The 14,878-nt window shown below is 40.2% G+C and overlaps 1 protein-coding gene across 21 annotated transcripts in view; it reads right to left on the bottom strand.

Annotated features, from left to right (window-relative positions):
• Window positions 1-14,878, bottom strand: part of LOC119658683 (TLD domain-containing protein 2) — a 357,611-nt gene that overhangs the window by 46,130 nt on the left and 296,603 nt on the right. Inside the window, exon 1 of one of the 21 annotated variants that reach the window (XM_038066264.1) lies at window positions 6,122-7,030. The exons of the other annotated variants lie outside the window; for them this stretch is intronic. Within the exon in view, the coding sequence (XP_037922192.1) occupies window positions 6,122-6,175 (54 nt within the window). The 5' untranslated portion in view covers window positions 6,176-7,030. Of the gene's footprint in view, window positions 1-6,121; window positions 7,031-14,878 lie in introns of those variants that run through there. 21 annotated transcript variants of the gene reach the window in all.

The raw sequence follows: 14,878 nt of genomic DNA, 5'->3' as shown, positions 1-14,878 counted from the left end.
AAAATCCACCATTTATTGACACTCAAAGCTCTAGCCGAATAAATTTCAAAATACTCGTACATGGCATCAATATTAGTATAAGTCTACTAATCGAATCCAGTATTTCTGTATATTCTGTAAGATGAAAAAAGCTGCTCCGTTGGTTTTTATAATACTTGAATTAACTGAGCAGAGATCTTGTATCATATTTTGTTTGCAGAATACATTGTCGAACGTTGAGGTTGTTGCAGAAGACTTTCGGAGAGCAAACAATATCGTCTACAAGTGGTATAAGCATTTCAAAGATGGACGAGGACCTTTTGAAGACAAAGCATGTACCGGTCGGAATCGCCGTCAACTGACAATGCCCATGTCAAGAAAATAAAAAATTCGGTGATCGCAAATCGTCGATTAACAATTAGACACAATTAGTAAATGTCATTTTAAAAGCAAATTTGGCCCTCAGACGTGTAAAGTCAAAAATGATTGAGAAAGAAATACATAAACGTGCGAAGGTTTCAAGGACCACAGACCAAAAGATTGAAGCTGCTCATCACCATCTCCAAAACTGCGTCCATTACAATCCTCTGCATTGAGCCGAGTATCGCTAGAGTTTCACAATCTATTGCGCGTCGGCCCGAAGGACAAAAAATCGTTAATTTATCAACAGATTGAGAAAAAAACTTTGGGCCTGTAATGAGACTTGTGTCCACTATTACATTGTTAGGAGTGAACACAGGTGAGCAGAGCTAGAGGTCAACCAATCAGAAGTAAAAATATATTTATCTGATGGGCAAATTCTTCAAATCGTGTTTTGGTATGCAATAGATAAGTTTTTATTGGATTTCCTCATACCGTAACTGAATGGTATGTTCCGAGAAACTTCTTCACCTTCAGTGTCTGTTCCGTTCAGAAGCGAGGTCAGCTCGTATTAGGGTGCCAGGAAAATTATGCTGCATTAGCGCTTCTGGAGAAGTATTTGAGCGATCATTGTTGTGAAGAGTATACCCTACACCCTTTCCTCACCCTTCCGGTAAACTGTGATTGTCCGAATTATCCTTTTCTATCACACGGTACCGACCTTCGTATTATAACCCCAAGTCCATTGGCGATGCACGAACCACCTTACTTGTGCCCTCAGCACTTAAAGGTATATTATTTGTATTTCACTAATAGCGAACTATCTATTATTTATCTGGTAATCGAAACAATCCTTTGCCTGGAGGATACTATAAGAACAGTGTCATTTCGTATAGTATTAACCTGCTAAAATTCGAACCCCGATATTGCCTAACTTCTGCCCAAACAACCAATAATAACTGATATACTAGGGAAATGCCCGTTACTAAGCAAGGATAATAGCAGTGGTGAGTGGAATACTCAAATTCTAGACATGTATTTGCCAAATGGATAAAGATAAGCAAGCTTGTATTGATTGTAGCTAGTTTCGAACTGGTTTAAAAGAACAGCACATGCAGCAATTTGTATTCCGAAACTAATAGTAGGGATGATCTGATTTTAATCTGTTATATTAGAATGACTGCGAGAAATGAATATCCTTGAAACTTCCGAGGCAGATGTTCAAACTGTCAATAGTACCTTATACTTTTGCAGACGATATAGCGTTTGTAGAATGGTCTATACTCTAGATTATGTTCCAGAGACTATCAGGGAATATCGGTTAGGAAGTTTTTCCTCATAAAAAATAACTTTGATATTTTTTTACAAGGATAGTTCAACATCGTGACCAGCTAATATAGCAGATAAACCTTTCAACCATACATAAATATTAATTAAAAAATTCCGATAGGCTTGATATCCTTAAACATGAAAACATGTCGAATCAAAAAACTTAAATAGGATGCTGTGTGCTCCAGATACGATAAATTGCACTGCTAGCAGGTTAAGTTTGCAGGACGCTTTGGAAAAGATGCAACCGGAAACAGAATGTTACTCAAACGTAAATGCAAAGACGACTATTCTTTTGGGTAGCGAAAATACTTCAACCGATGTTAGTTGAAGATCAAATTACTTGACGTCATTATGACAACCTAGGTAGGAAAAAATACAACTTTTTCACCTTAGGCCTTTATTCCGTTCAATAGAAGGGTTGGTTTGTCTGCATCGGGTTCGTCACCTCTCTCGGCCTTAAGTTTGGTCCGAATGGTGTTGAGAAGTGTTTAAATTATTGTCTAGCATGTCCAGTTATAGCCATTTCGATCGACTTTCAGGTTATTTTCAATCAACTTGGATGTTCAGGATACTTTTTGCTAGCCAGATAACAGTCCAGATGGCATAACCGAATCATTAAACCCAGCTTCATCCAACATCTGGAACATTTCCATTTCGAGACATACATTGATCTAGCGTAATATCTTTCGCTCTATAACCGCAACACAAAGCTCTCCATTTTGACATTTTGACATTCGAAACCATAGAAAGAAACAGGGCGACCGATGGACTGCATTTAAGGCGCTCGTTAATGTATGGTTCCCAAAGGGCAATTCGCAAGGAAATACTTTCGAGAACTGATCATGAAGTGGAACAGTGAAAGAAAACTCAATGACAATTGCGCTGAGCATTGCGGTTCCACATTAGCTAATGCATTGTATGCCTTGGATTTATGTTTAAATCGTAGAAATTGGTGACCTCCTCCTTCTTATTCACGGAACACAATGTGCAAAATTGTAAATGGATATATATATTCTATTTTCATAGCAAAGTTTACATATGAGTAAAATATTTGTCCTTTTCTTATTTTCTCTTCTTCTTCTGAATTTGTCGCCTATTTCCAGGCAGGGTGGACGACAAAGCCTCAACAATAGCCAATTTGGTATTATGGCAAGGTGCTTTTTACGTGGATTCTGCATGCCTGAGCGCTACCGAGTTAGGATATATGACCACTGTTAACTACTCCCTCGACGATTACCTACCTTCTCGTGGTGGGGGAGCTCAGTAAGGAGGATCCTCCGGGAAACCAGAGGTGACACCTGAAGCCAAACAGTAATCACAACCCCAAGCAAAGGTATGGCTACCGTGCCGAGGAATGGTCACAGAGGCTAAAAAGTGGATGTGGACAGTGAGCTATGGGTACCAGGTGACCCCCGTTTCAACTAGCCTTGTCTCGGCAAAAAAGCTCTGCCGAGATCGATTTACTTTTCCCGTAAAACAAAGGCCATGGCGGCCAAATATGAAAAAATTAAAAGCCTAAAGATCAAAACAAAACAACAGCACTACTTCGATCACGATGAACGAAACCTGGGCAAAGGGACAACCCTCAGCCCATCGGTGGAGAGCCTCACTCTAGACTCAAATTCTCCACTTATTCAAGTGGGAACCAACCCAATTGGAACCCAATCTTTAACGGACGATCTTCAATCGACGTCAGCTACTGAGGCTAAAAACTTGCCTACGGATAAGTATATGTCTTCAGGCAGCAAATAGCTTCCGGGCAAACAGCTAACCACGTATATAGGCTTGATACTATCGGCGTGTGGAAAGACGGCCAATCATATGGTCATGCGTCCATCTGGAAATTCCTTGGCAACCAGCAGGTGGCTCTGATGGCTTCCAGATTCATATTGGGAAAGACATACTTCGTCGTAATCACCGAAAGAGAAGAATGGCCGATAAATGGCCGCGAGTCTTTTGGGATTGCACGCTTAATAATCTTCACCGACGGGCCAGTCATAGAAAATGATCCCGGGCGTAGAGGTATTTTCGGGAAATGCAACCTCTCAGAAAAATGACGACCATATCCCAAGCGGTGATATATGCAATTTCATTGTCATCAGAAGACTGTTTGCGACAAAAATGGAGGGGTCGCACCATTCGAATCTGTTCCAACAGTCGGACAGCATAATCAGCACTAAACAGCAACGATATAAGTTGGTGTGAAATTGCTATCAGTAGCTGCTGACACTGGGCCGACTGAACGAAACATTCCTGATGTGGGCTTCAGAGTATTCATACACTGCTGGTGATGAAGAAGCTGACTTACTGGTTCGCCAAGGTTCTGGATCCACAATGGCGAAGCCAGACCCAGCTTTTTACACCCGGCCATCCACTTTCGAGTCTACTCTGAAGAGGAAAGTTGCAAGGAGCCCAATGGAGAAATTTGAAATTCTACCCGCAGGCGAATGAACCCGAAACATGAAAACCCTAGTAGACCTTTTAACGAGACACTGCTTCTTAAACTACCACATGGAAAAAATCGGAGTGGTGGTCTCGGGCATATGCAGCCAATGTGATGAGGAGGAAGAGACGGCCCTGTGCAGCATATGCAACTACCGGCCTCCTCAGACCTCAGACGAAGATACCTTGGTAAGGTTTTCTTCAACGAAGAGTCTGCGCATTTTCTGTCTCTGGAGAATGTTCTCAGATTCGCGAAAGCCTGCGAACGCCGTTGAATAGGCGATCTCCGGAGATAGTAAAATGGGCCTAATAAAGGTCTGAGTGCTTGGAGCTGCCGCCCCCCCCCCCCCCCACTAAACTAAACCAACTAAAATATGGCCATTACTATATAGAAATTTTGAAATGCAACATAATAGGGATCGAGTTCCAATTGACACGATTTGAAAATAGTTATAGAAGCTCAAAGTAATAGTTACTATATGGAAGACATTATCATCCAGCGATGTCAGTAGTCCATATTTTGGTGAAGCTCAGAGACGGCCTTCCTTTACAAGAGATACTGACCGATATATTGAGATCTTACAACCTCTTTTTAATCCTGCGTTATACCCATCGACGTATTACATTTTCAACGGGTGCGATGCAGAAATTCAGGAAATATTATATTTTGCCAAAAGTCATATAAGCAAGTGGAACTAATTCTTTTTGTCTCAACGTGAACTGAGCTCAATAAATAGCGTAGTTGTTGTTATCCTGGTCCTTTCTGGTCAAAGATCTTATAAACATCTTAAGGGCAGGATCAAGAACTTCTACGAGGAACGAACCGTGTGAAAAGCTCAATATAACTAGAGGGCATGGTAATGCTCAGCCACATGATTTACAACCAAGCAGGTGAAGCCCTATCTCATTTGCTCTGTTCACCAAATACCCCTCCTTCCAATTATTATTTGCAAGGAGCTTCACTAGAACTAATTCAAAACAGTTCTAATATCTGCTGCATTGTCATTATTTCAATCTATAAGAATATCTGCAGGTACTTTGATTCTTCCGAAGGCAATTTTAGAGATTCACCTCAAACCAAACTAATCATCTCGATTGCCAAACAAGTTCTTTTTTCTCTGACACAGATATTTTCATCTATGAATATGAATGATGTTCTAATTCCATATTAAATCACAAAGCGGTCAGAATGACACCTAATATAATCCCGTGAGAAATTCTACATTCTCAACCAACTCCTGTCCAAGATTAGATCATGCACTCAAAAACAAACTGACAATCATATCTCAACAACGCATAGATCATCCGACAGCGATTAATTTATTCTTTCCTCTCATTTTTTGTTGTAAATTTTAAAAGTCATAAGGTCATTATTAACCTCGAGATATTTTCAGCCCATATAGATCTGCGGATCTCCCAGATGAGCACACACAGCTCGAACCCAGTATTAAATAGAAAATTATTAAGCTTGGACGAGTGATTTTGCAATATGACAAAAAAAACGTATCAAACGTACAAAAAAGGTAATATCGCCTATGGAGACGCATTTACGCATCGAAATTGATACGAAAAATCTGGCTTGACGTGACTGCGGATCACACTGTCGCCGTGAATCCTCCTTTGCCTTGATCTCTATCTTCTCGTTTGTTTATTAAAATCTGAATAATGATTACATTACATTATAATATTTACAAGGCCTGAACGACATATCTTTCAACAGTGCGAGAGTAGCCAAGCTGCCATAGCTATAATTCAAATGGAACTTTCTAAAAATAAACGAAAAATTCAAGAAATATCTCATGTAGATATTCAGAAAGATTCTTTTAATTAGAAGATGCAGCGAAGATATTCAAATCTCGATAAATGGAGTGCTGTTACAAACTAGGGGAGAGACATTTTTGAAAATATATGATGTGGTCACAGCTTGACCCGAAATTCATATAAAACTAAATTAATTTGGATAGAAATATTTCACAAAAAAATTAATTAAATTTATGAATAGAAATACCTTCTTTTTTATGAACTTTGAGATTTTCATCAGACCTGATGCCTTGGCTGCCATTGTGCGTATGTCACGTAAGTCACTAGAGAGACGAAATCACAAAACCAAAACACGCACTACGAAATCTATTAACAAATCACTTGTTGCACAAAAAAACCGGATAGAACTGATAATGCACTTTCTAAGCTTCTTGCGGTTTGTTTGTAAATATTCAGTGCAATTTTTGTTTAGATGGATTTTTCGACTCCCGACTCGATTGTGTTTTCTAGCACTTTTGTTTCGTGTTTCCGGCAAGTAAGCTTTCCTACATTTTCCCTCGTTTTTCCCAATAGTATTTTATTAGAAAATGTGTTTAATAACAACTCGTTGGAAGTAATTTATTCACCCGGTGCGCTTCGTCCACCGACCGCGAGTCTGCTCTTTTATGAAGTGGAGCAAATATTTAATTTGCATTTTGTACTGCTCGTATGCGCCCCCAACTCATTCTTTGCCGTTGGTCGTCATTTCCGTTTGACGGAATCAATTTGCGACCGCGAATTTGTCAACGAGTCTAATTAAAACAATTTTATTGGATGCTAACACACGTACGCTTCTGCTCCTCGCCTCATTGCCAAATTACAAAGCTTAATACACTCACATATGATTTTAATTAAACTTTTTGTAAATATAGCGCCACAGTAAGGGAACGAGCCTCGTGTGGACCTACCAAACAAACTCAAAATTGACTATCGAAATGGATCCCACATGAATCGAGTGTAAATTGTTTAATTTTGAATAAGAATTTGTTCATAAACGATCAGCGAAAATGTCTTAATTCTTGCAATTAAGCCAGAGAAACACTGAATGATGAAAAAATCGTCCCCAGTGGGAGCGTAGCAAATTTACATACGACCGCGCGAGGAATGCGCAAAGAACTACAGAAATTCCGTAAACAGACGGACAGACAACCAGCAATGTGCCATCTGAAAACATACGGCCGAAACGCTAACCTAAACCCGGATAGGAGTGAAAATAAACAGTCGGGGACGGGTTTTATTTTTATTTAAAGTAGTACAGAAATGTAGTCGATATTCATTCGATGACTGTTGCTGCTTGAGGCAACTGGGTTTCGTGGACCCGTGCAATGTGTTGATACAGTGGGTCATAGTGAAATGGCTGCACGATGATTTTTACTCTAAGCAACCGCCAGAGCAAAGCGGTGCTAATAGATGATAATCTGCCGATAATTATCCCTTCAATGGAGCCATCGTGTTCACTTTCACTTTCAATCAGAATATGGTGTTGGGGCACAAGATCATTATATTTTAATTCTGAAGGTAACAGTGGACATGGATTGATTTAGGGTTAAATAATCAGGCAGATTATATTCGACTGGTACGAGTAGTTCTGAAAGGGCTGCTGATAGAGTGAATTGATTGTGTGAACAGTGGATGAGTGGACTAGGGAAAATAAACACTTTTGCTAAACCCAAAGGATTTTAGCAGCGAAAAAATGAGCTAACAATTTTTAACAAATAGTAGAGGTGTTAATAGTCTGGATGACTTAATGGCTAGAATACTTAGCTTCCGAAACAGAGGAACACCTGTCATCCACTTCCCTGATGACAGGGCGACTTTTATGTAGACTGACCTAAACTGGTATCCTAACAATTTTTTTTATTTAAGTTAAGAGAAAAAGTGCAACTAATATGATGAACATGGATATGAAGCAATGGCCAGACGATCGCTCTGAGTTACAAGTCAACAAACTATGTCTCATATCCAGAAGTTGTCAATTGTCTGTCGGCAAATGCTTGCGTACCACTGTGCTAGCTAGCCAGGGAATGCGAACAGGATCTTCGACAAGTACTATATTATGCGAGAATATCCACTTTCACGTGATACTGCCATTCAGAGTTTTGAATTTGTACAGAAGCGACAAATTTGATCTTTTATAATTTTGTTAGAAATAGTACAGTTTCCCCCTAACTTGATAGGATGACGCTCTATGTTATAGCGTACAATGCTGCATTCCGTGATTCTAGGATGAACTTAAGAGCGGTTTAACAGATGTCAATCTGAAGGGTATTTCTTACGATTTCCAGAAGTTGTTCGAAGTAATAAAAAGAATATGATATCGTCGAAGGGTCCCGCTTAAGGGTCGCAAATAACCAAGATGATATGACCTCAAAAGGATTACATCTGAGAATTCTAAGGACGATAAATCACTTTCCAATAATGGCAGTATACGAATTGCTGGGTTTGGTTTAACTTAGCTGACTCGATAGAGTTTGACATTCCTGATTTAGGTCGGGCGCTACAAGTAAATACACACAATGAAATGATCAAGGCTAGGCAAATACTCAACCACAAACCCTCAGTAACAATCAATATAAGTTGAAAGTTATTAAAAAATTGTCCAGTTACCCTGTTTATGAAGAAAACATATGCAATATAAAATCGCGGTTCGACTTCTACGTCTACCATCGCAATGATATACCCAGCCCAATTAAAGATATTAGCAATGACTTCTGGTGCAGCCGACTATGTGGCGAATTCAAACCTATGTAGGGATCACAAAATGACATTCCATGAACTTGCTAAAGGAAGCATCGAATATCGCAAAGAATTGAATCTTCGCTTAACTGCAAAAAGGGTCGTTCACACAAATTAGTTAGGAAGTATTAAAAACTCGAGAAACTAAAAAATAGATGAAGATATTAGTGCAAATTTCCCACGTATAATACATCATGTAGTAAGGCGCAGATAATGCTAGAATGACGTGGATTCATCAAAATCATATCAGGACAGAGAAAATGTAGAAACCTCTTGACTGGCACGAGATCGAATTGCGCATCGATGGTAATGCGAAAGTTTGGAGCAAATCTTACTATTATTAACAAGGTCCTAATAAACCAAAGTTACATTTTTCGCGTAAATTTATCACAATCTAAAACACCATTTAAGAAGTATGAGTTACGTACAAATGCACCCAAACATTCCCTCTTAAAAAGTTACGAAATACCTCCATATCTGAAGTGCTAAGCTTCCAATTTCGCATTTATTATTATCAAACTTTGAACATCACGACACCTTCATCCTAATCGGCAGATAACCTTCAAACACCATTATACACACGCCTGAGACGTGCAAGAATGCGAACAGAAATAGAATCCATGGCCATTGATTCCAGGAAGAAGAAAGGCCATGGATCAGTATAATGGACGATTTGATGGTGATTTAGCCGAAAACAATAGAATCAAGCTCAATAGGATTCAAAGAAACGCGTGTGCAGGTGCTACTAAGGCTCCGCAGTATTCCAATGTACTTCTATACCTCCACATTAAACACGCTGCAATGTTGCAGGCTCCGTGAGTGTGGATGTTAGACGAGAAAGCCCTACGGCAAGAGTAACATGTTAGCCGACATACCCCGGGAACTGAAGGCATTCACAAGGAACTAAGCCACAAGTAAGCAGAGCTTGCTGTGGGCTTTCCAACGATTACAGAGTGAAAGACCAGCCCCTTGTTACAAGGATATTACTCCTTCTCCTATGAAAAGATCGGATAACGAGATCTTTTGAACCAGACGCTTGCAAATGCGGTACAGCGTTTACAGCGATTTGCAGCGGTACTAACCTATAGGGGACCATGTCGCCAGGCTCGGCACACCCTACCATTTGCTATGTTGGAGTTGCAGCGATGAGGGAAAACCCCTCAGCCACTTCACCAAGCTATAGGTAGAATCAGGTTGCGGACACTAGGTAAATCATTCTTTGGGTCGACAAAAATACATCTAAAACAATCCTGCTGAAGTTTTGCAAAATTTTCTTTTGTACTTTGAAGCTAAACCTGATAGCAGGCCGTTGCTCCACATTGATGTCATTCGTTTTTTAAACCAGAAATATCAGAAACTAGACGCTTCAAGTATAAAGGTTTTGTGTTCACTTTCTTTGAGGAACTTTCTATGCACGTTCTTCCATTCGTGTGTAACTAAAAATTCAAAATATTCCATGATACATCCAAAACCGCCGTTCATATTAGTTCACTTTATATGATGATGGTGCCATAAACGTCTTAGATTGTGATAAATTCACGTAAAATACACAATTTTGACCTTCTATAATATATAATAATCAGATTTCCTTCAAACTTTCCAAAATTGTATATTATATAATCATCTATGATGGTAGCTTATACTTATACTTCTGAGGAACTTAAGGGGGTTTTCGGGTAAATTTCTATAATATAAAAAGGTAATATACTATTATTAACTTTATTTGGCCAAATGTCGGAATGCGATGTACTTTGAGACTTTAATTTTATATAGATACACCATTGTGATTTTTTTCAGATTTTCCTGTTGGATGGTTCTGAGAACGAGTGCTGTTACACTTTTCGGGGCATATATATTGAGCCCTCACTCCGCTTTGACTTGATTTCCCACATTCTGTGAAAAAAATTGTACAGTTCGCGTTTACATGTATGGGGGTCACCCTTTAAACTCAACAAAAAATATAAATACATATATAATATATGTAAAGAGATTCACAGACAACGTTTTATCACCAAATTTCGTGACAATAGCTTCCACCATTTCCAAATAAATCGGTTGTGACAGACAGACAGGCATTGAATACATTTTAATAACCTTAAAACGGATCAAAAAAATGTGTTACGAAGAAAACAGACGACATAATGCGTAAACAAGCTAACTGATAAACACAAGTGTTGCAATTTGATCCTTATCAAGGACTTACAATGAGCGATATGTCAGTACATTCCCTAACCGAAATAATTCTAGATCGACAATGTAGTATTTGGACTCACATTTTTGTTTCAGGCTTCTGCGAAGTTTCGACCAGAACAAGGAGGTTTTCGCCTTGGAGTTATGTTGTAGTTTCAAATGTATATATGCAATTAATCAACATCTAGGAACCACTTCGATCGCGATGCTCCCAGGGCAAAAATGGGGAGGCATTTGAAGAGATTGTTTCTGCGCTGGACGAAGCCGAATCAACAGTCGAAACTGCCAAGATGCTTTCAAAGAATTAACCAAATAACAAAATATATGAATTCGAGGCTATGGATGCGGCAATTCACTGTCTAAACCTAAGGCCTGCTGAAATCCCAAACCTTGCCGAGTCTCAAAACCAAACCAAAATCTACAATCTACTTTCTTCTCATAATCTTCATGAGAAAGGTCTGGAAAGTAATAAATCTAGTTGCCATAAGAAAAGTGAGCAGGTCCTAAAACCAATGAAATTTGAGGCTCATTTTCCAACTATCTAAATTAAATAAATTTTGGGGTAAACTAAAGGTTGTTGGGTCCTCCACACCACTAAACACAGAACGAACTACGTACTGAACTCTCTTTATGCTAGTATTGGCATTAGACAAATGTCAAGAATAGCCCCATGGTAGGATGTACATAAAATCTGTTCTGGCTCCCAGAGGACAACACGTCTTCGTGCAAGCATTTGCGGATGACCTAGCCGTGATAATTACCGGCAAGTTTGTGGACGCAGTATGAGACCGCTTGAATTAAACACTACATGAAATCCACAGTTGGTGCCTCCGCAATAGACTCGCGGTGAACCCTAGGAAGACTGGACTAGTTATGTTCACTAGGAATGTCAGGTGGGGCAGCTATACGCTACCCACCTTAGCAAGGGCGGAAATCCAGCTGACACAAACAGTCAAGTATTTAGGAGTACATTTCCACTCCAAGTTAACGTGGAAGCATCATATCCAGGAACAATATCAGAAATCCTATAGATTCCTCTGGTGCTGTAGGAATGCGATATTTACGACCTGGAGACTTTCACCAAAACAGATACACTGGATGTATTCATCCATAATAAAACCCATTTTGATGTATGCATGCAAGGTCTGGTGGCCGAGATTGAACTTTACTAACAGCAGGAAGCTGCTAACGCAGATGCAGAGGCTTGGTTGCCTAAGTATTACTGGAGCATTGAGTACTACACCGACTGCGGCACTTGAAACTATCCTAAATCTGCCCCCCCCCCCCCATTCACATGCAGGTGAAACGGAAAGCAGCCAATGACGCATATAAACTCGATACCATTGGAGCGTGGAAAGGCAGCCAATCACACGGTCATGCGTCTATCTGGAAAGTTCTTGACAAACATCCGGTAGCTCTGATGCCGACCGATCATATGGTTTCCAATTCGTCTTTGAAAAGGCATACACTGCCGTAATCACCGAAGAGAAGAATGGTCGACAATGGCCATGCGTCTTTTCAGATTACAGACTTAATAATCTTCACCAACGGGTCAATCATGGTGGGCGTATGGGGCGCAGGGGTGTTCTTGGGGAATCCGATTATGGAACTGGCCCGACCGGTCGGAAAAATGACGACCATATTCCAAGCGGAGATATACGCCATTTCATTGGCAGCAGAAAAATGTCTGCGACAGAAATGGAGGGGTCGGACGCTTCGAATCTGTTCCGACAGTCGGGCGGCATTATCAGCGCTAAACATGAGCGACACATCAAACCAGTTGGTGTGGAGTTGCCATCAGGTGTTGCTGAAACTTGGCCGAAAACGAAACGAACGAAGCATTCCTGGTGCGGATGCCGAGGCACTATAATATCACTTGCTACACTGGCTCACCAAGGGTCTCGATCCACAATGGTGGGGCCAGAACCAGTTTTTGGAATCCGGCCATCCTCGATCAAGTCTACTGATCGAGGAGTAAAATTGCAAGAATTCACGCAGCTGAGTGGGGGAATTTGAACTCGTGTCGGTAGGGGAAAATCCTTGTGAAAGAGCCTGGGGTCGCTAGAGTGGCATTTTTGTTGTCCCTTAAGAAGTGGGGCATGGAAACCCTAGTTGGGCTCTTAACGGGACACTGCTCCTTAAACTACCATATGGAAAAGATTGGAGTGGTGGTTTCAGCTATGTGCTGCGAATGTGAGGAGGAGAAGGAGACGACCCTGCACTTTTTATGCAGCTGCTCGATCTCCTCAGATCTCAGACGACGACACCTTGGCAAGGTTTTCTTCAATGAAGAATCTGCACATTCTCCGCCTTTGGAGAATGTTCTCAGATTCACTAAAGCCTGCTAACGCCGTAGGCGGGAAGCCATTGAATAGGTGATTTACGAGGATAGTGCAATGGCCCTAACACTAGCCCCATACAAATAAACAATCATGATTTTGTTCATATTTGGATAATTTCAGAGACGAGAGCCTTTTAGAGCTTACCCCCAGCCCTCCTCCTCTATGGTCAACGACCAAAGGTCTTTATGAGCCTCAACGCTTAGAGCTGTGCATTAAAACTCGGGACCCGTATCCCTTAATTGCGATAGAGGTATGAGACAGGCCTCATATTCACTGATGTGAATGTTGGGCCCCCACTTAATAAATATCACAACCATCACAAGCACCACAACTCATTCATGACCTGGATGAGAGTTCATAGTTCCAATATCCGTATCCAAATTTCAGATCAATGGGTCGAATAGAAAATGGATGTAGCAAATAGAACGCAAAACTAAAACGAAAAAACTTTACAGTGCAGAGGCTAAAAACTCCAATAACGCTTAGGTCCACAATAAAATTGTAAGGACTTACATCATAAAGGCTCATCCTAGACAACTACGGAAACATTTTCAAAAGTTTAAAATTAGAGCTGATTAAGGTAGGACATTAGGCAGGTGCCCCACGAGATAAGTCGAAAGATGTCCAATAATATGTGTGTTTTCAGCGAGAAAGTTCTACTAGAACAAAGAAAAATAATGAAAAAAGAAAAACGTTCAAACTTCCAAAACCTTGAAAATAGGTCAACATTGAAAAAAATAGAAAAGACCCAAATTAGTTACATCTCCATTTGGGCGTTTCAGGTGGTATCTTGTGGAAGCTAAAGGCGACTAGTTTCACTTTGAAATAGATAACAAAATAGATGGTAATCGTGTCGAATATTCAGCTACGTATACTGTCCACTTTGCATATATTTAGAAAACATATCGAGGTGTGCATAACATCTCGAAAAAAAACGTTCCCAATCTGCTCATTCTCCTACTTGAATGCACAAATATCAATTAATATAGCATCACACATCAGCCAAGTGTCGCCAGCATTCAAGTATTCACTCGAGAGTTTAAAAATATTTCGATTGCGTATTGTCCCCGTGCTTTGCATCTAATTCCCTCTACATTTACCAGGTATTCATATCAGTATTTGAACTACGAAATGAGGAAGCTTCGACGTAATAGCTTGCAAATGCAATATGCGATCTGCCTGAAGTGTTAAGTCAGGGCGACGATGGCCACGGGCATGGAGGCTGGGAAAACTGCGAGATGACCACGTTTGATCAGATCAAATCTAACATAATATGGGGATCTAATATAAACTAGTTAATTCGCACCGAGTTCACGTAAAGTGGGCTGCTTACTTTACGTATCCATTTCCTAATGAGCGAATCAATTACATCCCATACAAACGAAAGGTAGTTAGCAGCGGCCGGACCAACTCGTTTGCTTACTGATATTCTGTAGCATTTTTCGATTACGTGAGACTCATTTGTGCCTCAATTCATATCACTATTGATCACTTTTTATTCATTCACTTCAAACCCCGAACGCAATCAATTTCAATTAGAATCAAGCTGGGGACACGTACGAGTGCTATCTATTCTGCTTGCCCGGTCGCGTAACTATTCAAGTATGAAATAATTAAATAATTACGAAATGCGGAGAATTAACGAATTCACATCTCGTACGTGGCAGAACCTAACCCGAAGAACATTTGTACATTTC

This window comes from Hermetia illucens, chromosome 6 (assembly GCF_905115235.1).
Source record: "Hermetia illucens chromosome 6, iHerIll2.2.curated.20191125, whole genome shotgun sequence".
NCBI lineage: Eukaryota > Metazoa > Arthropoda > Insecta > Diptera > Stratiomyidae > Hermetia > Hermetia illucens.
Note: the sequence above shows the minus strand (reverse complement) of the source record. Positions and strands in the feature narration are given on the sequence as shown.